At 36.0% G+C, this 25986-nt stretch overlaps 1 protein-coding gene across 4 annotated transcripts; it reads left to right on the top strand.

The window, feature by feature from the left end:
- Nucleotides 1-514: 514 nt before the first annotated feature.
- GEMIN2 (gem nuclear organelle associated protein 2) lies at nucleotides 515-23598 on the top strand. 4 transcript variants are annotated; one of them, XM_060004650.1, is made up of 10 exons: nucleotides 515-684; nucleotides 1089-1173; nucleotides 2558-2647; nucleotides 2917-2976; nucleotides 5601-5714; nucleotides 7394-7438; nucleotides 8594-8662; nucleotides 11752-11862; nucleotides 13586-13644; nucleotides 19568-23596. In XM_060004650.1, exons 1-10 carry the CDS (start codon nucleotides 515-517, stop codon nucleotides 19605-19607), a joined length of 843 nt encoding a protein of 280 aa, XP_059860633.1. In that variant the 3' UTR covers nucleotides 19608-23596. The 4 variants fall into 4 exon arrangements, with proteins under 4 accessions (XP_059860633.1, XP_059860636.1, XP_059860634.1 ...); XM_060004653.1 differs by lacking the exon at nucleotides 19568-23596 and adding an exon at nucleotides 16826-16976; XM_060004651.1 differs by lacking the exon at nucleotides 19568-23596 and adding an exon at nucleotides 16192-16208.
- The last annotated feature ends 2388 nt before the right edge of the window (nucleotides 23599-25986 follow it).

Below are 25986 nucleotides of genomic sequence, written 5' to 3'. Positions count from 1 at the left end.
TTTACATTCATTTGGCGTCAGATAAATCTGGGTTGGAATTGGTTTTCCTTTTTCGGAGAAAGTTACGATTGTAGTACTTAACCCCTCTTTCGGCCGATTTCCTCCCCTACAAAACCTGGATAATACCACGTACGTCAAAAGGTTGTAAAACTTAAATGAGGAAATGCATGTGATGCATCTACCAGCGGTTTAAGAATTTAGAGCTCAATAAATGATAATCACAGTAACGTGGTCGTTAATTTAAAAAACATTTAAAGTTCCCTCACTACTAGGGATGCATAAAAGTTAATAACCCTCAGTCTTAGAAGAGTATAGAGCGTAATACCCAGAAAAACTTCCGAACTACTTTTACTAGGAACCAGCCTCGCAGTCTTCATTACTCCACCGGAGCCTTAACCTTACCACAATCAGCAGGTTCGCTCATGCGCAGTTACGCCCCCAAGCCCAGCCTCTTGCTCAACTCCGCGCCAAAGGTGACAACATGTGCGCCTGCGCTGTGACCCAGACCTGGCGCATGCGCTGGGTGGGACAGACCGCATTGAAAACTATGGCGTGGGTACCGGCGGAGTCTGCAGTGGAAGAGTTGATGCCCCGGCTGTTGCCAGTGGAGCCCTGCGACTTGACAGACAGTTTTGATCCCAACGTACCTCCGAGAACTCCCCAAGAATACCTAAGGCGGGTCCAGTGAGTGATTTGACCCTGTGCGGGTGGGCTGGTTGTCCTTCCGCCCTTGGGCACAGCGCCCAGTGCCCCGCTCGACCCTTAAGTGTGATAAAGCCCCACCTCTGTTCCCGTCCCCCATCCACTGTCGGAACAACATTCCTTGATTACATCTTTGCGTGAGCGAGTTTCTATGAGCTTAATTTTGTTAAACCTGATTACTTGTGACAATATAGGTGCTCTTAGATTTCTTCCACATAAGAAATTTTGCTTTCAGTCAATATAATTTCAGAAATACATTGTTTAGTACCTCGATTGCAATTCTGAACTTTTTTTCTGATTTTATAATGAACCATAGAAGTGGATCGCTTGCTTTACTATACATGAGCAATAGTAATCACGTTTTTGTACTTATTTCTTATTTGTAGGATCGAAGCAGCTCACTGTCCAGATGTTGTGGTAGCTCAAATTGACCCAAAGAAGTTGAAAAGGAAGCAAAGTGTGAATGTTTCTGTGAGTTTTATTACCCGTCAGAGGATTTTTTTTCCCTCCCACAAATTAAAAGACCAAGGCTCTCCTACAGTGTCAGACAGTATCAGTTACGATGTAGGTAAGATTTGACTACTCCGTACTAAGTTGTACTTTTCCCCCCAAATGGACAGCTGGCATTTACTGCCTCCAGAGAGGCTTTTAGTAACCCTGGCATTCGTGGAGATTTGCTCATAATACTTCAGGAACATGATCCAATCCTAAAGGAGTCTTTCAATAGGTTACTTATGCTATCCTTTATTTTTAAGGTACCTTTTTCCAGTTCATAATTATTATCAGGCTGATCTTTAGTGTAGTTTGCATGTTTTGGATTGGACTGGGTTTTGTTTTTTAAAAACAGAAACCCAAATATCACACTTTTCTACCTACTTGCCCACTGTGAACCTTTTCATTCATTTATTTATCCAACACATATTTTACTAAACAACAATATTGTGCCAGGCACTAGGAATACAACAGAGGATGAGACAGAAAATGTCCCTACCCTTGTAGAGTTTACATTCTCCTGAGGAAGACAGTAAAAAAAAAAAAAAAAATTAATTACATACTGTGACCATTGTTGTGAAAAAAAGTCACATATAATGACCAATAAGTAACTAGGAGAACTACTTTAGATAGAGTAGCCACAGAAGGTCTGTTTTAGGAGGTGCTATTTAACCAAAGGTAGGAGAGCAGCAGTTTTTAAATTGTGATAATTCCTTTTTCTTTTATGTTCTAAGTAATTCCTTTATCTGATGTTTATGATCAGGAGATTTAAATTCAGACACTGTAACGTTTCATATAATTCCTTTTCAGAAGTTTTTAGTTGATGGAAGATGATATCTTGTATACCTGGCTTTTAAAAAGTGACCACATTAAGTTTTATTTCAAGGCAGTATGTGATCAGTTGTGACCTCTGTGCTGTTTTGGAAGGTAGAAGTAGCCCTTATAAAGTCAAGCATCTGAAATTATTTGAGTACTTTCTGCTCATACCAAAATTCTTTATTTGGTTTATATCTCTCTTTGTTTCAAACTGTTTTGCTATTATATTCAGTAGAAAGGTAGGACTAGATTATATCTTCGAGTCTCATGTCATGTGGATTTCTTAGAAACTCCAACTATAAACCATTCCAGATTGCTTTTACTAAAGTGACTATATAAGAGTATTTTCCTAATGTTTTAAACTCAGACATAAATAGTAAAGTGAGTTGCCTTCTTTTTTACATCTGCAAAAAATACTGTCTTTCTTGTATCGTCTTATTTGCTTTATTATTCACTTTTCATCTTGATTCTGCTTTTACTTTGCAGAGGTATGAGATTCTAGTTATAACACTAACATTGATTCTAACATTTATGAACTGATCTCTAGCTTTCAGGATGCCAACCTGCTCCTGAAGGATATTCCCCCACTCTTCAGTGGCAACAGCAGCAAGTGGCACAGTTTTCAACTGTTCGGCAGGTAGGTGTACTTTAATCATTTAATCAAATTAAACCCCTCCCTCCCTCGGACTTACTTCTGTTCTTAGACTGTAGTTGGAAAAATTGGGGTTTCTAGTGTATAAAGATAAGAATATTCATGAATAAATTACCAAATTATTATAATCATTAGACATAATACAGTTGAACATATTTTCCAAGTTTTAGAATTGTTAGAATGTTGTGCAGCAATTGCTTTCTTTTGAGTTATCCATTCTTTGAACATCATTTGTCTACCTTATCTTCCTTTAGAGTGTGAACAGACATAGAAGTCACTGGAAATCACAGCAGTTGGATAGTAATGTGACCATGGTATGTAAGTTTCTCTGTTTAGATTGTACAGTGTATAACTAATATAGTCCATATTTACTTCCAGTTCTTAAAGATTCACTTGTTTAATCCATGTTATTTTCATTCTCTCCCATCTATCATAGTAACAGTTGCATTATCTTAATAGCCTGAAAAGGATAGAGTCAGTAATGCAAGTTATTTTTATGACAGTTTTAAGCTGCATCTTGAGAGACTTTGGATTGGTCTTTACAAGTTTTTAAAGGTTCTTCTAGACATTTGCTTTTTAGGAAATTGAATGCATTTTCAGTATTTACAAAAAGATTGAATAAAGGCTTATTGGATTTTCCTCATGAGGTAATGGTGCCAGTATCAGTGAGTGACATTTTAGTAAAGCTGGTCATGCTTACTGGAAAGTAGTATTTCTTACTTTATCATCCTAGATATAATTTTAAGCTTTTTAGTAAATATCCTATATGTGGACTACTGGATAAAAAAGGGTGTTGGGGAAGAGGTGGATACATTGTTCCAGGACAATCCTTTTTTGTGTGTGTGTGTGTGTTACGCGGGCCTCTCATTGTTGTGGCCTCTCCCGTTGCGGAGCACAGGCTCCAGACGCGCAGGCCCAGCGGCCATGGCTCACGCTCTGCGGCATGTGGGATCTTCCCGGACCGGGACACGAACCCGTGTCCCCTGCATCGGCAGGTGGACTCTGAACCACTGCACCACCAGGGAAGCCCCAGGACAGTCCTTTTAACCTTTTAGGGAGTCTTATAGTTTTCCTGAGAATCAAATGAAAGGTATTTATTTTCAGAGGGAAAAAATGTACCTATGCATACAGTTTTGCTCACAGTTTCAGGTGGTTCATAGATTTCAGATTTTAGAAGCTTCTTCTAGGCAGTGCTTCCTGACATCTTTTACGCGATGACACATTGGGATAAATGGAGGAGGCTGCTCCCATAGCCTAAACTACCAGCTGAAAGCTAAGAGATTCAGTGTAACCTCTCTATATGCTTCTGTATACCAGTTGGAAGCTCTGCTCTAGGAAAAGTGTGGTAGACACTAACATCACTTGCCCAAGATCATTTAACTCATAAAAGGTATAACTGAGATTCAGACTGAACTTTGTCTGACTCTAAAGCCTTTCACTGTGCTGTGAGGCCTCCTAGTAAGAAGAGAGAGAAGGCAGTAGGTAGGTAGATAATATTTTTTCTTGCTCAGTCTAAGGACTTTTGGGTACATACTTACTAATGCAAAAAGAAGCTCATTAGTAACATTATGACAAAATAATTTTGTCAAGAAAGAAATGACTGAACATAATTGATTCAATAAATGAAGATAATCCATCAAAACAGTAGACTATTACACAGCAATAACATATGTTCATCATGGCAGATGTAAACATTATGTAAATAATAAAATGAATTTTTAAAGCATGCTCTGATAGCAACTATGTAAATATGAACATTGATTGATCAATTGATCCAATCATTTATTAAGCACCCACAACATTTAATAATTAAGATTTTCAATGCTACCTGAAGCAGAAACAGTCTCTGACCAGTGGAGTAATGGGAAAAGATGAATTGTTCCAGGACAATGGGTTTTTATGTTTTAGGGGTCTCATATTCATTCTGAGAATCTAATGAAAGCGGTTTATCCTCGGGGTGGGGGAAAAACTGCACATATATGTAAAATAATTTGCAAGGTGATGTGCCCAGATAAACCTATTGTTCTCTTAACTGAATCACTTTGCTGTACACCTGACACTAACACAATATTGTAAATTAACTATACTTAAATAAATAAATAAATAAATTTTTTAGGAAAAAGAATTTTTAATTGTTCTGTTAAGATAGCCATATTGAACTGAATGGTCCTACTTTTTTTCATCTGACAATGTAGAATAAATCTACTCCTTCTTTAATTGGACAGCCCTTTCAGTATGTGGGGTATGTAATCATGTTTCCTTCCATGCGATGAACATCCTTCATTCTTATAAGCATTCTTAGTGTATTTTTTTTTCCATACCAATTTCCATCTTTATCACCCTCCTTTGAACACATTCTTGCTTGTCAGTGTTCATTAAAGTATGATCCAAACTAAACATGTCCCATCTATGGTGTGACCACTTGGGTGCTGTATTGGTTTGCTAGGGCTGCCATAACAAAACACCACAGACTGGGTGGCTTAACAAACAGTAATTTATTTTCTCACTGCTTTGTGGGCTAGATGTCTAAGATCAAGGTGTCAGTGGGTCTCTCTCAAGGCCTCTCTCTTTGGCTTGCAGGTGGCCGTCTCCTTGCTGTGCCCTCACGTGGTCTTCTGTATGCATGCCCATCCCTGATGTCTCTGTGTCCAGACTTCGTCTTCTTACAGGGATGCTGGCCAGATTGGCTTCGGACCCACCCTAACCACCTCATTTTAACTTAATCTCTGCTATAAAGGCCCAGTCTCCTAATAATCCCATTCTGGAGGTTAGGGCTTCAACATACAGATTTTGGGGGCACACAGTTCACTCCATAACAGGCACTATATCTTTGTGTTGAGGTGGTGGGAATATGGAGGAATCCTCACTTCTTTTTTCACTACTCAGTATAAAAAATATATACATAGGAGTAAGTAAGTTCTTTTTTCTTTTCTTTTAGCCAAAATCTGAAGATGAAGAAGGCTGGAAAAAATTTTGTCTGGGTGAGAGGTTATATGCTGAAGGGGCTGTTGGACCAGCTGCAAGTGAAAGTCCTGGAATCGATTATGTACAAGTAGGTGATAATGTGGCTAAACAAACAGAAAAAGGTCATAATTTTGGTTCATGATTTAGTATAAAGACTCAGCAAACTACAACCTGGGGCAAATCGAGTCTGCAGATTTTTTTTGTATAGTCATGAGCTAAACATAAAAACATAATGGTTTTTATGGTTTTAAAAGGTTGTTAAAAATAAATAAATAAATAATATGTGACTGAGACAGTGTGTACCCTACAAAGCCTAAAATACTTACTTTCTGGCTCTCTGCAGAAAATATTTGCCAGTATTTTCTCTCAGTTTATTGTATTTTTGACTTAAAAATTGGCAGCCTAGTTTCTAAAACAATGCATGTTTTAGCTGTTTAATAATTTTGTGAGTTAGGATTCTTTTTTTTTAATGATTAGACGTGGGTCAAACAATGAGTTATGAGTAGTCAGGGAAACAAAGGAAAACATATGACACAATTAGGTATTTTAAAATGCTTAGTAAATTGCATATTCTGGAGGTAAAATGCTGAGGGTATATTTAAATTTCACATGGCTTTATTTTAATCATAAATTATGTGGCCAGCTGCTTCTTGTCCTTCAGGATTCACCTGCCCTCAAGTTTGCAGATGTTCTTATGGAACCCACTGCACACATCTGCATTACTGGTAACTCCCTATACTATGTTGTTCTGTTCTGTTGAGTAGGTATTTATTGTTTTCTATGTGGTGCTACATTGTGTTTTTCCCATTTAAAATTAGTTTATCCTGCAAATGTAAAACCTCCAAAAATCACTAAAAAAGACCAAGACCCCAGTTAAAAAAAAAAAAGGCAATGGATATAAAGAGACATCTCACAAGAAGGAAATACAAATTGTTCTTATATGAGAAGATTCCCAAACTCACTTATAATAAAAATATTGCTTTTAACTCCACTGAGCTGGCATTTTTCAGATAACATACTGGTAAAGAAAGTTTGACACACTGTGTTAACAAGGGCTGGGGAAACGAGCCCTCTTACACATGGTGGTGGGAGTGTAAACACATTCAGATCTCTGAGGGAGCTAATTTAACACTATTTCTTATACAACATATGTTCTTTTGTATAATATCCTTAACATATGTTACATTTCAAAATGTTTCAATTTTACAAAGAATTAATATATATTTATTTAGTTTGTTATTACAAAATACATACAAGTGAAATATATACCACATGAAAGAACCATTTAAGGACACAAGAGTTTAATGCATGTCCTCTTAAGTTTCTCACAGGTCAGTACTGTTTTCATAATCAAGGCTCCCAACATTAAACTCCAAAGTACTTTTTAATTGAAGCAGATTAGGTTTGAAAGAACTCATTCAAGTGCCCTTAATTCCTGAAAATGTTAGCTTTAGCTAAAGATTTTAAAAGTGTGTACAACATATTAATATCATAGTATCATTTTTTCAATTTCATGCTTTAACATCCTAATTACTAAAATCATTATTTTAAAATTTACATATTCAAATATCAAGACATTATTTTCTTGGGCATTACCAACATAATAGTTCATGGAATGTTTTATTGTAATGGATAATGAAAGAATTTACTTTTATCTATTTTTTGTTTTTAAAAAACAGTGTGTTGAGAAATTCACCAGTTTGAAAAAAATGTACCCCCTGCCTCCATAATACCATTTAGTAAATTTCAGTCTCATTTTTCTTTCAGATTGGTTTTCCTCCCTTGCTTAGTATTGTTAGCAGAATGAATCAGGTAAAATCTAATAAGAATTTATGCATTCTTTTGTTTGCAATGTTTGTTAAGGTATTTGAATACATTTACTGAATATATACAGTATGCAAGACCCTGTCCTAAACTCTTTAACAGTTCTTATTTAATCCTCACTACAACCCTATATGGGAAATTATTATTAATATCCTTTTTTAAATAGAGGAGGAAACAAAATTGGAGATTAAGTTACTTGCAGTTGGTTTTTCAGCAAGTTTTAATGGCAACACTAGAATTCAATCCCAGGTTGATCTAATTTCAGAACTCATGCTCTTGATCATGGTGCTAAACTATTCACATGTATACATTTCAGTTATAAGTCTTAGATTCTGGGATTTGAAATAAATACTAAGGTTAGATTGCTATTTCTAGTTGCAGATGTCCTACACACTTCATTAAGAATGAAATTTGAATTTCTTGGATCAAAAGGGGAGAAATATGGATTTTGGTTCTTCAGTCTTTCAGAACTAGGAACTCTGTTATCCATTTAAAGAGCAAATAAAAACTTTGATTGTTTTGCATTCACATAGCATTGGGTACCCTTGGAAGATAAGTCATACTCTGTTGTAAATCATATACTGGCTGACAGTTTTACTTACTTGATCATTTACACTAAGGTACTGTAGTAGTTATACTAAATTTGTTGAGAGTGATTTTTGTAAGTGTCCATCTATATTTGCATAAGCCCATGAATATTTTCAACAGTTTGATAATTCTATCTATATAGCTTAAAACTGATCTTTCTCTAGCTAACTTTGTCTTTAGAGTTGTACTCTGCTTTAATGAAAATAAGCTGAAGGTATTTATGCAAAGGTTTTTTTTTTAAGAGTATGTGGAATTTTTTTTTTAAGTAGTTCCGAACTAAATTAGTAGTTACAAACTAAATCCTAGGATTTAAACCAAGGTATTGATAATTGAAAGTATATAAGAATATTTGTCTACAAAGCCTCTTCTCACTGAGTGTGCCATCTAATCAAATTACTAAATAGAGTCACAGGTTTCTCTGGAAGCCTAAAGAATGAGGCCATTTTAAGCATAAGAGTTGCTTTCTAACTGAACTTAATGAAACTCAGGTTGAACTTGTTAGTGTTGTATTACTAATGCTGTTCTTTCATCTCTTCCCCCCGCCCTCCTTTTTAGGCAACAGTAACTAGCGTCTTGGAATATCTGAGTAATTGGTTTGGAGAAAGAGACTTTACTCCAGAATTGGTAGTACTGCATCTTTTTCTTTTCATAATGCAGACAAAATTTATATACTTATATATAAGATATGGCTTTACATTATTTATATATATGTCATATATATACAACTATATGTGTAATGCAAGCAATGGTTGTTTGCAGTAAAATAAGGAAATTACACTAGAATGTAAATCAACATACTACTTCATTCATTGAGATAGTCTTGCATTGGGGAAAAAAAGTCAACTAAATAGTTGATTTATATCCTGGGAGAAGCTGCTTATCTTGTCACAGATCAGTAACAAACAGACTGGCCAGTCTGCAGACCCCATTTCAAATAGCACTGACCTAAAGAACTTTGAAATGCATTTTCTAAAATGGCTTTGAAATCCAGTTCACAAAAGCATATCAGAAATACCAGTAATGGCAAATATATGTGCCAGGCATTGTTCTAAGGATTTTATATATAATAACTCCTTGAATCCTTTGATAACCTATGAGCTGTTATTTCCATTTTACAGATGAGGAAACTGGAGCACATGGGAATTCAGTAACTTGCTTGAGGTCACACCGATTATAACTGGCAGAACTGAGACTCATGCCCTGGCAGTCAGGCTATATTCTCAACAACTGTGCTGTATTACCCCTCTATTTTATTGCTTTACACTCACAGCTTACTTTTCACCTTCAAAATTGGGTAAATTTGGTAGACATTATATAAATGAATTACCCACTTAATCCTCTAATAAGAAATTTTATTATCCTTTGGAGTTATAATTTAAAAAACAAATATTTTTCACAATTGAGGATATTTGCAAAAGAGTGTATCTGAGGCTCCAAAACTTCCTGTCAAAATAGATGATATAATCTTTGCCCTCTAGAAGCTTATAGTCTGCTGGGAGAGACAGATAAAGCAACATTACAGTACAGTGTATAAGTTTCCCAGGCTGCTATTCAGCCAGGTGGCTTAGATAAGTCTCTTCCATAAGTGTAATGATTATATTCTTTATCACTGGATTTTCATTTTTTATTTTTATATTTTCATTCTTTTAAATCTCTACCATATAACATGTAATTTTGAAGGGGAAAAAAATCCATGCTTAAATCACTGTTTTGATTGAGTGGTCAGACATGTCTTTTACATAGTTGTTACTAATGTATATATTCTGGTTTTTTAGCTCACATTTCACATATATATTTCTATATGATAATGTAATTCACATAATTGCCGTTGTCTAAATGTCCGTGGTTTACTTTGATTCTCATTATTGACCATTTGGATTCTTCCTTATATTTTACAATCATGACTAAATTATAAACATTTGAACTGATTTTCTTTTTTATTATTTCTCAGGATATTTCTAGAATAGAATTATTGGATCAAGGTTTTGTAAGCTTTTGTTACATCCTGCTTGCTTTACAGAAGAATTGAACCCGTATATAATGACATCAGCAATGGATTCTTAAATTTCTCTTCCCTACAACCCTACTTTAAGTTGAACCTTATGATATTGCCCTTTTTGTAGGTTAAAAACATTTGATTTTCAACAATTCCATATGGTTCAAGCTATCACTTTATAATTTGTTTTGGTTTTTCAAATTTAGTAAATATATAGTAGTACTTCAAAGTAAATATAATTTATGTTTCTTTCGTTATCAGTGACGGAAAACTTTTTCCATGGGTTTATATATTAGCGACATCTTCAATAGATAACTTGGTTCATATTCTTAGGCTACTTTTTCATTGGAATCTAGATATTGAGCTTTAAATTCTATATCAGTTCTTCCTGTCTGATAGTGGCAACCTTTTAGCAGTATTATTTATCTGACGTATTTTCCTTCTCTTCCTTTAGTCTTTATTTTTTTAACTCTATTGTAAGATTTTTGGAACTTCTTTTTTAGCTTTTAAAGATTACCCACTCAAGAGGTGATAATTTTGGCTTTTCCTGTTGATTTAATGAAAATGTATTACCGAACAGTGTGGCTATATTTGCCAAAGGAACCATTAAAGTGTTTCTGAACCAGTGATAGCTGATACACTAAATTTTAACCTGATTAATCCTTTGAGTTTTATTTTGAGTAACCTGTCTTTTAAATCAACAGTGTTCAATTCCTCTAAGTAACCATACCATTAGAACTCTAGTACTGAGAATACCAATGTTTAAAAAAAAACCTTGTGTCACAGGAAGTTTGCTTATCATAAACTAGCAAAAAGAAAAAGGGACCTTTTAATTATTTCTTGGGATTACTTGTCTAATATTTTTTGAGAAATACCACCTTATTTTGCCAACTAAGTGTGATGTTATTAAAGAAGGTTTTCAGCTATTTAGTTTTGCTTTTATTTTTTAGTATTGTCACAGTGTGCTCACTGACTTTGAGAAAAGGAATCTTTCAGTATAGATACATCTTAGACAATCAGTAGAGATTTAAGCACCTTCTAAGTGTAGAGGCCATTTGAATACCTGAATGCCAGCTTTATATTGTAAATTTATCCCAGAAAGTTTAAGTCAAGTTTAAATGTATACCAGCTTTTTTCGTGTAGAAGAGAGTCCCACTCACTCTTTATAAAAGAAACCTGGATGTGAATCTTTTTTTTTAATGTTATTTTTTTTATTATTAATTTTTATTGGAGTATCGTTGCTTTACAATATTGTGTTAGTTTTTTGGATTTCCTTCCCATTTACGTCACCACAGAGCATTGAGTAGAGTTCCCTGTGCTATACAGTAGGTTCTCATTATCTGTTTTATACATAGTATCAATAGTGTATATATATATATATATATATATATATATATATATATATATATGTCAATCCCAATCTTCCAATTTATCCCACCCACCCCCAGATGTGAATCTTTTTGTTTAAGAAAAAGTCTTATTGATTTAGGGTTGCTTGAGGAGCTAACTTAGTGTGTTACACAAATTGCTATTTAAACTTTGTTCTAATATTCTTCAGGTTTCCCCTAAAGTGATGTGTTGCTCAGAATAAACTCAGTCATATATACTGCTGGTGGAAACATAATTTGATATGACCTTTCTGAGGTACAATTCAGTGATTATAAGTTAAATTTATGGTGCAGTTTGCTTACTTATTACTTTTTAAAATTCTATATAGGGAAGATGGCTTTATGCTTTATTGGCTTGTCTTGAAAAACCTTTATTACCGGAGGCTCATTCACTGATTCGGCAGCTTGCAAGAAGGTGCTCTGAAGTGAGGCTTTTAGTGGTAAGTTCAAACTTAATATTTCAAATCAGAAGCACTCACCGATTTATGTGGTGGTAAAGAACGATTTCAATGAAACAGGAAAACATGGAATATTTGATTAGTCAGGATTAGATTTAGTTACATAATAGAAGAGTCCAAAATAACAGTAGCTTAAATAAAATGTAAGTGCTTTTCTCAGACAAAGGGAGTCTGAAGGTAGGCAGGTTAGATCTAAGGTGGCAGCGACCCAGGCCTTTGAGTTCTGCCACATGTGGCTTCCATCCTCAAGCTCACCTCATAATCCAGGATGGCTGCTGGAGCTTCAGCCATTTTATTTCACTATAGGAAGCTGGAAAGAGGAGCAGAAGGTCATCCCCTCCAAAGAGCCTTCCCAGAGGTTCTACAAACACATCTGGCCAAAATAGCTCATTGGCCAGAATTTAGTCACATGGCCATAAGGAACTATGGGAAATGTTTACTTTAGTTGGGTGACAGTGTGCCCAGCTAAAAATGAGATTCATTTGCTAAATAATAAGGGGAGTCAAGAAGCCAGAGTGGTCAACTAACAGTCTGGCATAATAATTGTTTTGAATTTCTCCAATCAGACCCTTCCTCTAACTCATACCTGCAGCATTACAATATAAACTAATTTGATGCCAGACTAAGTTCACTTTTGATTTTTTTTATTCCTCTTTACTCCTCCACAAAATGTATACTTGTTCTTCATTGACTACTCCAAAATATTTTCATTAAATATCCATGATATGGCACAAACTAACTTATATAGCCTGTACTCTGAGCAAAATGTACTTGTCACTCATTAAATATTCCATAAGCTGTGTTCCTAGACTTTATTCCCTCTCCAGAAGTGCCTTTTCACTCTCTTCTAATCTGCATCTATATACCATTTACTTTTCACAGTCTGGCTCATATCCTCTCACTTTCTGTGATACTTTCCCTAATCCTCACAATTAAAAATAATTTCTTCAGTGATCTGTTTTTCCAGTATGCTTTGTATCTTTTTTATGACACTTAACACATTTTTCCTTTAATTAAAGCTGATATGGATATTTCCTCTTCTGTGCTATCAGCAGGAAGTATGTCTTATTCATATCGTTAAGTTCTTGGCACATAAAGGAATTGAATATGCTGACATCATTGAAGTGTGTCCCAAGTTTGAATAATGTATGACATGTCTGTTATAACATTACTCAGTGAGTTATTGTGACTATTCCTTGAAATGTATAAAAATAAATTTCATACTCTGTAAGACTACCTTCCATGTGTCTTAGGTCTGTCATTTTAACAGATATTTAAAGTGAACTTTATAAAATGTATAGTTCACGAACTACTTCCATCGTAATTGAGAACTCTGATCTGGAATATTTTCTTTGAAGTATTTTTATATAATTTTTTTCCCTTCGTGCCCAGTTAGGACACAGGGTTTTTTTGCTCCTTTACTTGGAACCAGGAAGAAGATCTCTCCCAAGTTATCCTCCTTAGAGACCTCAACTCTTATTTCTTTTCGGGACCTATTCAGGACCTTTCTTTAAAGGATGATCTTAGATGTTTCCCAAGGAATCATTAACTCTATAGTTTCTCCTTTTTCTTTGACATTTTCTATTTCCCTGTGATTATTTCTATCCTGTAATAAAATGCTCATGTTTTCCATCTTGAAACTTGTTTCAAAAATATTAAGGGATAACAGACTACATTTTAAACTTTTTCTCTTTCTTTTTTTTAGGACAGCAAAGATGATGAGAGGGTTCCTGCTTTGAATTTGTTAATCTGCTTGGTTAGCAGGTAAGTAATCCTTGGCTTCTTGCTTTATGATAGCATTATTAATGGTGGTAGAGAGTATTGTTTCCATTTTACAATGAGGAAGTTGAGGTATAAGGAAACAGTATTGTGTTATCACAATTCCCTTTATTTCTAGTTTTTTTCTATAAATAATGCTGCATTGAAGATCCTTGTACATACAGCTCTATATTTTCCAAAGGATAAATTCCTAGAAATAAGTTAAAGGGCTTGCATGTACTTCTTTTTTTTTTTTTTTAAATTTTTTTTTATTTATTTATTTTTGGCTGTGTTGGGTCGTCATTGCTGCGCAAGGGCTTTCTCTAGTTGCGGCAAGGGGGGGCTACTCTTTGTTGTGGAGCGTGGGCTCTAGGCGCACGGGCTTCAGTAGTTGTGGCACACGGGCTCAGTTGTTGTCGCTTGCGGGCTCTAGAGCGCAGGCTCAGTAGTTGTGGCACATGGGCCTAGTTGCTCCACCGCATGTGGGATCCTCCAAGACCAGAGCTCGAACCCGTGTGCCCTGCATTGGCAGGCAGATTTTTAACCAGTGTGCCACCAGGGAAGTCCCAAGGGCTTGCATGTACTTCTAAAACTGATATATTTATTGCCAGTTTGCCTTCCAGAAAGATCATACCACTCTGTTCCCACTAGGTGTCAATGAGAGTGCCCGTTTCCTATTCAGCACTGGGCGTTTTCAGTTGATATAAATATTTCCATTCTGATAATAAAAAGATACAAATTATTTTTATTTGCTTTTGTGTGATTATCAGTAAGGGTAGAATATGTTTGATTGCAGTTTTTTTTAATTGCTACTGTCCTTTGTTCATTTTCAGTCAGGGCATGTTTTTATTTAGTATACATTTGATTTTATTGCTTACATTAAAATTTCACCTGGAATTTATTTGAAAATGTCTTCATATTCTAAATTCTTGTGTGTGTGTGTGTGTATATATACACACACATATTTATTTTAGGTCTCTTTCTGGACTTTATATTTTTCTTCATTGGTCAGTGTTTTTATTCCAATGCCAATAACTTTTCAAAGCTTTATAGTATTTTTAATATTGGGAGGGTAAGTAATCCTGTGTTCATTTTTCCCTGCCCCAGACAAGATACTTTTTTTAGAGTGTACACACATTCAGCATGTAATTTCTTTATCTACAGTAATTATGCTAATGATGATAAATAACACTTACTTGGCAATTTGTGCCAGGCATTTTTCTTAGTGCTTCAAAATAGGAACTTATTTAATCCTTAGAAGGTAGGTACTATTATCAGTTTACAGATGAGGAAACCATGACAGAGGGAGGTTAAATTACTTTCTTACCATCACAGAACTAGTAAATGGCAGAGCTAAGATCCAAACTCCAGAACTAAGCCCTTAACTATGCTGATCACAAACAAAATTAATACCTACCTCACCTGAGGTAGGTATAATTTACTATTATACTTAGTAAATACTTACTCTCATTTAGTAAGGATTAAATGAGAGGATACAGTGTTGCCCTAGGCGCAAATATACTGTATCTCTAAGTCTTAAAACAACTCAGGGTTTTTTTTCCTTTACAGATGAGGACACCAGTTCATAAAGATTAAGTATTGATAATTGATGGTTCAGTAAGCTAGTACTTAATGGAACCAGAAACTTAAATATATCATCTGACTGATATTTTATAATATGCAATTATGAGAGAAGAAATGTCCAAGTGTATTGGGTCATGATTTTTTTTTTTTTTCCCTCAGAAAGTTAGGTAAAAATGGAAAAAAGTTCTAGGACAGGAAAGTTCTAGGACAAAGTTCTAGGACAGTTCTATAGACTTTACTTAGGAAAACTTATAGAAGGTTATAGCAAGCTTGGAAAAAAGATAACATAGGCCTCGACTCTTTGCAGCAACAGCTTCAATGTAAGTATCTGTCATTGTTATGACAGAAAACCCAAGAGGGTTTTTTATTGTTGGTTTTGTTTGTTTGGGTATCTTTAAGGCAAGAACTGCTAATTCATAGAAATACCTCGTTACATGAGTGGGATCCCATTCAAAAAGGATCCAGTAACTGTTAGCTGCCTTAATTGTTTTACCAATGGTAATTATTTTTTAAAGCTTCTTATTATGGAGTTGTTTAAACCATAAAAATGTTGTAGAATAAACCCCCAAGATAAATCCATAACCCAGCTTCAACTGTTTTGTGATTGTATTTTAAACAAATCTCGGACATGTCATTTCTCCTGTTTTAGTGTATCTAACTGATAAGGGCTTTTAAAACACATGACTGTAGTATTTGTATCACAAATTTATTGAATAACTAATAAATTTCAGAATAACTCCATAGTATCGTCTGATGTCCAGTTCATGTTTCATGTTCCCTAATTGTCCCAGGAATGTCTTTTTACATTCGAATTGTTCAAATCAGGATCCAAGTGCGATGCACTCATTACATTTGTCTAATATGTCTCTTAAGTATCCCCATCAACCTCTTGGGTTTTTCTTGCCATTTTCTTGTTGAAGAAACCAGGTCCTTTGACTTGTAAAATTTCCCACATTTTCATTTTGACAGCTAACTTCATGATGGTATTTAATGGTTCATCTATCCTCCATACTGGTAGGTAGGTCTAGAGGCTTGATTATATGTAATGTGTATGTTTGTTTGTTCGACAAGACTGTATGTGTGCTATCGTGTCACATCAGGAAGCATATAATGTCTAGTTGTCCCACTTTTAGTGGTGATAAAGTTGACCATCGCATTCAGGTAAAGGGATATTGCAGTCAATATTCTTTTTGATGCTCAAATTTTTCCATCTTTGGACAGTGGGAGCCCCTCAGATCAATTCCTATGCTTTTTGTTATATAACCTTAGTGGTCTTTTTTATTTCACGGCTTTCTTCCTTTCTAGTATGCCAAAATGACTCAGATGTATCTTGGACACTTGGCTCCAGATCTGGAATCAGTCTTTTCTTTTCTCCTGGGAGTGCTGTTTCCTGTTTTAAAGTAGAAGATGATGTCTAGAGTCCACAATTTGGACATTAGGGAAGCTAGTTGTTATTCGTTTGGTCATTGCATTTAGACCTTTTCACTGAACAGAGCTAGGAAGTTATGTAGTTTTTAGAAAGAGAAAAATAAAATCATGAGTTCAAATTAATATTTCAGTTCTAAGTTAAGACTACTTGATTTTTTTTTTTTGCGGTACGCAGGCCTCTCAGTGTTGGCAGGCGGACTCTGAACCACTGCACCACCAGGGAAGCCCGACTACTTGATTTTTATTTAATGTTTTATTTCTGTTCTTCTGTGCTCAAAATTCTGGTTTCTAATAATATTAACATAATTTTTGGCTTTATCCTGTAATATTCACATAATAGTTTCAGAATAATACTAACAATATTACTGATAATAAAACTATTGAAATCAGTTTAAGAATTCTTTTTTTCTTGGTTGCTTTACAATGTTGTGTTAGTTTCTATTGTACAGCAAAGTGAATCGGCTATATGTATGTATGTGTATATATATATATAATATATATATATATATATATATATATATCTCCCCTCTTTTTTTGGATTTCCTTTCCATTTAGGTCACCACAGAGCACTGAGTAGAGTCCCCTGTGCTATACAGTAGGTTCTCATTAGTTGTCTATTTTATACATAGTATCAATAGTGTATATATATGAATCCCAATCTCCCAGTTCATCCCACCCCACTTTCCCCCTTGGTATCCATACGTTTGTTCTCTACGTCTGTGTCTCTATTTCTGCTTTGTAAATAAGATCATCTATACCAATTTTTTCAGATTCCACATATATGCATCAATATATGATATTTGTTTTTCTGACTTCACTCTGTACATTTAAAAAATTCTTTGCAGTTCTCTTTGTCACTGGTATGTCTCACTAGGGATATCAGAACATCATGTTTAAGATCACTTGAAATTATTCTCCTCTGTGTGGTTATGCCACCAACCTAGTATAGGAGAAGGTTCATTTGGTCATTTTCTGTTTTTATTTAATCTTTTATAATTTCATAAAATATTTACATTGTTCCAAAGTTAAAATTATAATTCAAGGTACATTTTGGAGCATTTTAGAATCCACCTTTATCCTCTGTAGCGTCTTTTCTCCCTTTTGTAGTTATCCATTTTATTGTTAATTTTTGATTTATCCTTCCATTCACTGTTCTTTGAAAAAATATAAGCAAATATATATAAATATATCTGCATTTCTGCACATGCTTACAAAACATAACATACTAAGCATTCCATTCTGTACCTTGTTTCTTCACTTAATAGATCCTGGAAATCACATGGTAGCAGTGCAGATATTTCCCTCATTTTTTTTTTTTTTATGAAAGCCTCATAGTCTTCCACTGTGTAGATGTATCGTAGTTCATTCAGTCAGTCCATTTATTGATGAATATTTGGGTTGTTTGTGATCTTTTGCTATTACAAGTAGTGCTGCAGTTAATATTTTTAAGTATACATTAAATTTTTTTTAATTGGAGTATAGTTGATTTACAATGTTGTGTTAGTTTCTGGTGTACAACAGCATGATTCAGTTATCCATATATATATTCTTCTTCAGATTTTTTCCCCTCTAGTTTATTACAGGATATTGAATATAGTTCACAGTGCTATACAGTAGGACTTTGTTTATCTATTTTGTATATAGTAGTTGGTATCTGCTAATCCCAAACTCCTAGTTTATTCTCCCCCGCCTTTCCTCTTTGGTAGCTATGTTTGTTTTCTATATTTGTGAGTCTGTTTCTGTTTTGTAAATAAGTTCATTTGTATCATTTTTTTATTTTTATAATTAATTAATTAATTAATTATTTTTGGCTGCATTGGGTCTTCATTGCTGTGCACGGGCTTTTCTCTAGTTGCGGCGAGCGGGGACTACTCTTCGTTGCGGTGCGCAGGCTTCTCATTGCAGTGGCTTCTCTTGTTGCAGAGCACGGGCTGTAGGTGCATGGGCTTCAGTAGTTGTGGCTCATGGGCTCTAGAGCACAGGCTCAGTAGCTGTGGCGCATGGGCTTAGTTGCTCTGCGTCATGTGGGATCTTCCCGGACCAGGGCTCAAACCCGTGTCCCCTGCATTGGCAGATGGATTCTTAACCACTGCGCCACCAGGGAAGCCCTGTATCATTTTTTAGATTCCACATATAAGTGATATAATATGGTATTTGTCTTTCTCTGTCTGACTTCACCTAGTATGATGATCTCTAGGTACATCCATGTTGCTGCGAATGGCAATATTTCATTCTTTTTTATGGCTAATATTCCATTTGTGTGTGTGTGTGTGTGTGTGTGTGTGTGTGTGTACACGACATCTTCTTTATCCATTCATCTGTTGATGGACATTTAGCTTGCTTCCATGTGTTGGTTATTGTAAATAGTGCTGCTATGAACACTGGGGTATGTGTATCTTTTCAAATTAGAGTTTTCTCTGGATATGTGCCCAGGAGCAGGATTGCTAGATCATATGGTAATTCTATTTTTAGTTTTTTAAGAAACCTCCATACTGTTTTCCGTAGTGGCTGCTCCAATTTACATTCCCACCAACACTGAAGGAGGGTTCCCTTTTCTCCACACCCTCTCCAGCATTTGTTATTTGTAGACTTTTTTGATGATGGTTATTCTGATCGGTGTGAGGTGATACCACATTGTAGTTGTGATTTGCATTTCTCTAATAATTAACAATGTTGAGCATCTCTTCATGTGTCTTGGCCATCAGTATGTATTCTTTGGAGAAATGTCTATATAGGTTTTCTGCTCATTTTTTGATTGGGTTGTTTGTTTTTTTGTTATTGACTTGTATGAGCTGTTCATATGTTTTGGAAATTAAACCCTTGTTGGTCGTATCATTTGCAAATATTTTCTCCCAGTCCATAGGTTTTTTGTTTTGCTTATCGTTTCCTTTGCTGTGTAAATTCTTTTTTTCACCAGGTACTTTGACCAACGTGACTTAGCTGATGAGCCATCCTGATAATAGCTGATCTCTCAGGGATAGAAGATATTTGTAATGAAGGCAGCCCAAGTCTGAGGAAGTGCAATGCCAGTTCAAGTACAGATTGCATCACATCTTCAGCACTATGTGAAGCGTCTTCATCTTAACCTGTGCAACTCAAGTTGATATTCAGAAGATAGATTGTGTTGGTATGAGTATCTGAGGTATCTTTGAAAGATGTTACCCAGTTTTTGCTGAACAGTTTAAATAGTTTTCTGTAATCACATGCTTTTAAAACAAATCGAATGATTTATTGGTGAAGCATCCTGCACAGAAACTGTATGACGAAATTGTACAGAGGTCGTTGGTGCTGTTTCATTGTTTATTCACATATACACATATAAAATTTTATTGAAAATGTGTTTTGGTTACTAAATTTTGTTTGACTATTTAATAAAACAAAAGACAATGGATAAATGTCCTTAGTATTAGAATTAAGATAATCTAGATTATATGGCACGTGTTCATAGTCAGCAACAAAATTAGTCTAACATTTTCCCTTTAAGCTCTATACTTTTATTTTTAAATGCTTTCTTTTTTTTTTTATAAATTTTTTGTTTATTTTTGGCTGCGTTGGGTCTTCATTGCTGCGCGTGGGCTTTCTCTAGTTGCGGCGAGTGGGAGCTGCTCTTCATTGTGGTGCGCAGGCTTCTCATTGCAGTGGCTTCTTCTGTTGTGGAGCACAGGCTCTAGGCGCACAGGCTTCAGTAGTTGTGGCTCGCGGGTTCTAGAGCGTGGGCTAAGTAGTTGTGGCGCATGGGCTTAGTTGCTCCACTGTATGTGGGATCTTCCCGGACCAGGGCTTGAACCCGTGTCCCCTGCATAGGCAGGCGGATTCTTAACCACTGCACCACCAGGGAAGCCCCTAAATGTTTTCTTGTATAAACAAAACTTTTTCTTTACAAGTAATTTTCAGTAGTACCCTAAAAGGTTGACTGTTTTAATTTTCCTGTCACATCTTTTATTCATATCACTTACAATTTATCTATTCCTTTCTTTTTTTTTTTTTTTTGGCTGCGTTGGGTTTTCATTGTTGCGTGCAGGCTTTCTCTAGTTGCGGCGAGCAGGGGCTACTCTTCGCTGTGGTGCCCAGGCTTCTCATTGCAATGGCTTCTCTTGTTGCGGAGCACGGGCTCTAGATGCACGGCTTCAGTAGTTGCGGCACACAGGCTCAGTAGTTGAGGCACGTGGGCCCTAGAGTGCGCAGGCTTTAGTAGTTGCGGCATGTGGGCTCAGTAGTTGCAGCGCACGGGCTGTGGGTGAGCGTGCTTCAGTAGTTGTGGACCGCAGGCTCTAGAGCACAGGCTTAGTAGTTGTGGCACATGGGCTTAGTTGCTCCGTGGCATGTGGGATCTTTCCGGTTCAGGGATCAAGCCCGTGTCTCCTACATTGACAAGTGGATTCCTAACCACTGCGCCACCAGGGAGGTCCCAATTTACCTATTTCTATATCAGGTAGGAATGTTTCCTACTTTAAGCAACAGAAGATCCAAGTAGCAATGATTTTTCAAATAGGGATTTATTTTTCTCTCATAACAAGAAGTCTAGAGGAGCTGGCGTTGGTTCAGTGACTCCACGATACCAAGGTCTCTGAAGGTCTTTTAGCTTTTCCCTCATGGTAAGATGGCCACTGCAGTGCAGAGCAATGTGTCTGTATTCAAGACAGGAAAAGGGGGGAAGGAGGCAGAGCCTTCCACATCTTTTCCTTTTCTCATAAAAGCAAAACCTTCTCCAGATATCCACAGTCGATCTGTGTTCACCTGTTGGCCATGAGTGTATAAAATTATTACCTCTAGCCCCAAGAAAAGTGGGGAAATGAAATTGTAAGCTTTTCCAGTCTTTCTAATGGGAGATGGAAAAGGAAAAGGGGGTTGGGAATAACTTGATCAGGCAACCAATAGTTTTTCTGCTATTTATGAAAGGAACAGATGTAATTTTATATTTGAATCTTTTCTACTATTATGTCTTCAAAAAGCTGATTTTTAAATGGTAGTCTAGTAGTCTAAGCTGTATTTTACCATAATTTAAACATTCTCTCATTGTTGGATATCTAATCTGTTTTCAGTGTTAATTCAATATAGAAAACACTACCGTGAATACCTGTACGTACATAACTCTTTCCTTACTTTGACCGTAAGTTCCCAGGAGTTGGGTTGCAAGTCATGAGTCTATCAGTTAATATTGCATTTGAAACTTGACTGAAGTGAGGTTTTAAAAATTAGGGATTTATTTTTGTTTCTCATAAACTGATTCTGGTTTGAGAAATTCAGGGCTCGTGCAGCAGGTGTCCAATATCTTAAATATCCTAGGCTGCATCCAGATTTCTCCTTCATCAATGTTAGTGTATAGCTTTCATCTTTTTAGTCATGATCTGGTTGCTTTATCTCTTACTTCGAATCTACGTTCCAGGGAGGATAAAAAGGTACCACCACTTCTTGTTGTCCTAACAGGGGAGAAAAGTGTTACAAGAAACCCTCAACTTATATTTCATTTACCAGAGTTATGACATTTTCTACTTATAAAGAAAGCTGGAAAATGTAATTTTTTAGGTGAGCACTCCTACCAAAGATGGTTCTGTTAGAAAACAGGGGAGAGGGGCTATTGGGTAGGCAGCCAGCAGTGTCTACCATAAAGAGTTTAGATCTCCAACCAATACCACAAGTAGCCTTGTTATAGCCTCATATTCTTTGCTGATTTGATCTTTAGGGGGTGGGGCTAGGGACTGATTTAATAAAGGTTAAGTGTCAATTTTTTTTAACTTATGTATAACTCTTCCATAGCTAGTGGCTGAGCATGTTCACTACTCACACAGAAGAATTAACATTCCTGAGGACTAGAAACATAAAAAAGAAGGCAATTTTGCATGTACAGAAGACCAGTGGTATAAGAAATTATTTGAATGCAGAAACATCTCTATTTTCCAGCAAGCTGTAGAATCTAATATTTAACTGAGAACTTATTTTTCTAGTAACTCAACTTGGCATAAGGATATTTTTCAGGAATGTAGAAACAAATAAAAGATATTAGAAACCACTAATGTAATCGTAAATATGCAGACTACCAATATATCAGTAGCTATCTGTAGCTTTAGGGTTTATCGAGCCTTTCACAATTAAAAGTATCTTCTGATTTTAATGAGAAATTGAAGAGGAAAATCTTTCCAGCTCTTATCACAGGTAGAAAACTTTAAGTTCATTGAGAAATTACACATTTTAAATACAGAATTTAGAGGTAGTTATTTTGAAAATAATAGCTACCAAATGGTAGTTTAATCAGGTCTGTGCGAGCGTGGACCAAGTAAATTAGATTGCACCTGTATTTGTTTTCATGTAAAAGATTCATTACTCCTTTTTGGCAAGAGGACATTACGCATTTATTAACTTGCAGTAATACTTTTATTAAAGTTGTATTCATTTCTCCTTTTTAAAATAAGATTATTTCATCTGTGTCTCTTAGCAGAATAAGCCAGTTAGAGGCCAAATTAGATGAAAAGTGGTTCAGGTTATCAGTTTTGCCACCTGGGGACAAAGATATAAAAACATGTTAGAAATTATTGAGAAAGATCAAGTTGACCTGTGTCCATTTTAAGATGATATTTTCTTATACATATTACCAAATTCCCACCAGATTTTTAAAAATAATGTTTCCTAAATAATATGCCTTAGAATATTTATTTATGTGAACTTTAGTGTTTCTTGAAACGAATGGTGCTTTAATCAAATACTAAACAAAATTAAGCTGATTGATTTTTCAGAACTTGTAACATGCCATTCATGTGCATTAAATAAAGTTGACAAAAGAGGATGAATAAAATGTATCTGATCACAGTACTCATTTTTCAAAGAGCACTTTGAAAAACTTTAGTAGGTTCTATCCAGTTTCTTTTTTTTTTTTTTTTGGCGGTACGCGGGCCTCTCACTGCCGTGGCCTGTCCCATTGCGGAGCACAGGCTCCTGACACGCAGGCTCCGGACGCGCAGGCTCAGCGGCCATGGGTCACGGGCCCAGCCGCTCCACGGCATGTGGGATCCTCCTGGACCAGGGCACGAACCCATGTCCCCTGCATCGGCAGGCGGACTCTCAACCACTGCGCCACCAGGGAAGCCCCAGTTTCTTCCTTAACTTTGCTGACCCCAAAATCTGTGCCAATCCCAGTTTCTGTAATCAGTTTGGTGCTTACCCAGGCCTGAGTTGAACTCCCATCCTACAGCTATATTCTAGGAGGACTCGGAAAACAATTCACCATGTAACCTTGGCTCTAGGATTTTGTTTCCCTTTAGTCACTGTATGTTGGGTTCTGCTGTGGACTAAATATTTGTGTCCCCCCAAAATGCATATGTTCATATCCTAACCCTCGAGGTGATAGTATTAGGAGGCAGAGCCTTTGGGAAGTGATTATTCGGTCATGAGGGCAGAGCCCTCCTGCCTTTGTAAAGAGACCTCAGAGAGTTAGCTAGTTCAGTTCTGCGAAGTGAGGACACAGTCAAAAGACATCTGGCTGTGAACCAAGAAGCAGGCCCTCACCAGACAACAAATCTACAGGCGCCTTGATCTTGGACTTCCCAGCCTCCAGAACTGTGAGGAATACATTTCTGTGTTTCATAAACTGACCAATCTGTGGTATTCTGTTATAGCAGCCCAAATGGACCAAGGCAGGTTCTGATGACATCTCGAGGCTTAAATTCCCTTAATGAGGTTTGACTGGTAGACACAGGGGATTGAACTATGTCATTATGGTTAGCATAGGCCACTGACTAAATAGTTTATAAATGCTGTCCTCATAGTTTGTCATTCGTACAGTGTAGTTTTTACTTTTGAAACATACATCTGCTCTTCAACACAAGTTTACTATTCACTTAGGGCTGTTAATGGCTATAATTAAGATATAAAGTTGTACAAAAGGATACCCAAATAAAAATATCTTTATTATGGGATTACTTTAAATAATCTAATGCACAATTTACTTGTAACTTTCAAGTCTTTTTGATATGCTCACAATCGTATTTATATTCATAATGTATATAAATATTATATATTTTATATATTTATATATATATTTTGGCCTCACTGCAGCATGTGGGACCTTAGTGCCCTGATCCGGGATCGAACCCGTGCCCCCTGCATTGGGAGCATGGAGTCTTAACCACTGGGCCACCAGGGAAGTCCCCATAATGTATATTTTATATATTGCATGTGCAGTGTCCTGTAACAAACTGTTTTCTCTTAATACCAATTAACATCATTCCATGTAAGCAAATACATGTAGATCTATTTCATCCTTTTTACTGGCTGCACAGTATTTCCTTGCATGCCAGTACAAATCAAGTGCCATCAGAGAGCACAACCAAATAGTGCAAATCCTTATACAACGGACATTTAGGTTGTTTACGCTTCTTGGCTATTGTTAATAATGCTGCAGTGGACATCGGAGTGCAAATAACCCTTCAAGATCCTGATTTCAATTCTTTTGTATACTCTCAAGTGGGATTGCTGGATCATACGGTAGTTCTAGTTTTAATTTTTTGTGGAATCTTTATACTCTTTTCCCTAGTGGCTATATCATTTTACATTCCCACTGAGAATGCACAAGGGTTCCAGTTTCTTCACATCCTTGTCAACACTTATTTTCTGGGTTTTGGGGGTTTTTTTGTTTGTTTTTTAATGGCTATCCTAGTGGGTGTGGTGTGGTAACTAATGGTGGTTTTGATTTGCATTTCCCTCATTAGTTATGATACTGAGCATCTTTTCGTATACCTGTTGGCCATCTGTATGTATTCTTTGGAGAAATGTCTGTTTCAGTGCTTTGTTCATTTTTTAATTGGGTTATTTGGGGTTTTTGCTAGAGTTTTAGTTCCTTGTGTAATTTAGGTATTAACCCCTTGCCAGATACATGGTTTGCAACTATTTTCCCCATTCCACAGGCTACCTTTACACTCTATTGTTTTCTTTGCTATGCAGCTTTTAGTTTGACATAGTCCTACTTGTCTATTTTTGCTTTTGTTGCCTGTTCTTTTGGTGTCAAATCCAAGAAATCATTGCTAAGACCAATATTATAAAGGCTTTTCTCCTATTTTCTTCTTGGAGTTTTAAAGTTTCAGGTCTTAAGTCTTAAACGCACTTTTAGTTGATTTTTGTGTATGGTGTAAGGGTCCAGTTCTATTCTTTTGCATGTGGATATTCAGTTTTCCCAGTACCATTTGTTGAAGATATGTTATTTTTTTCTACTATTTTCCTTTATGATTTTCTGCATGTCTTAAGTCTTAAATGCACTTTTAAGTTGATTTTTGTGTATGGTGTAAGGGTCCAGTTCTATTCTTTTGCATGTGGATATTCAGTTTTCCCAGTACCATTTGTTGAAGA

Source organism: Delphinus delphis, chromosome 2, assembly GCF_949987515.2.
Source record: "Delphinus delphis chromosome 2, mDelDel1.2, whole genome shotgun sequence".
NCBI classification, from domain to species: domain Eukaryota; kingdom Metazoa; phylum Chordata; class Mammalia; order Artiodactyla; family Delphinidae; genus Delphinus; species Delphinus delphis.
This window is presented reverse-complemented; position numbering and strand designations above follow the sequence as displayed.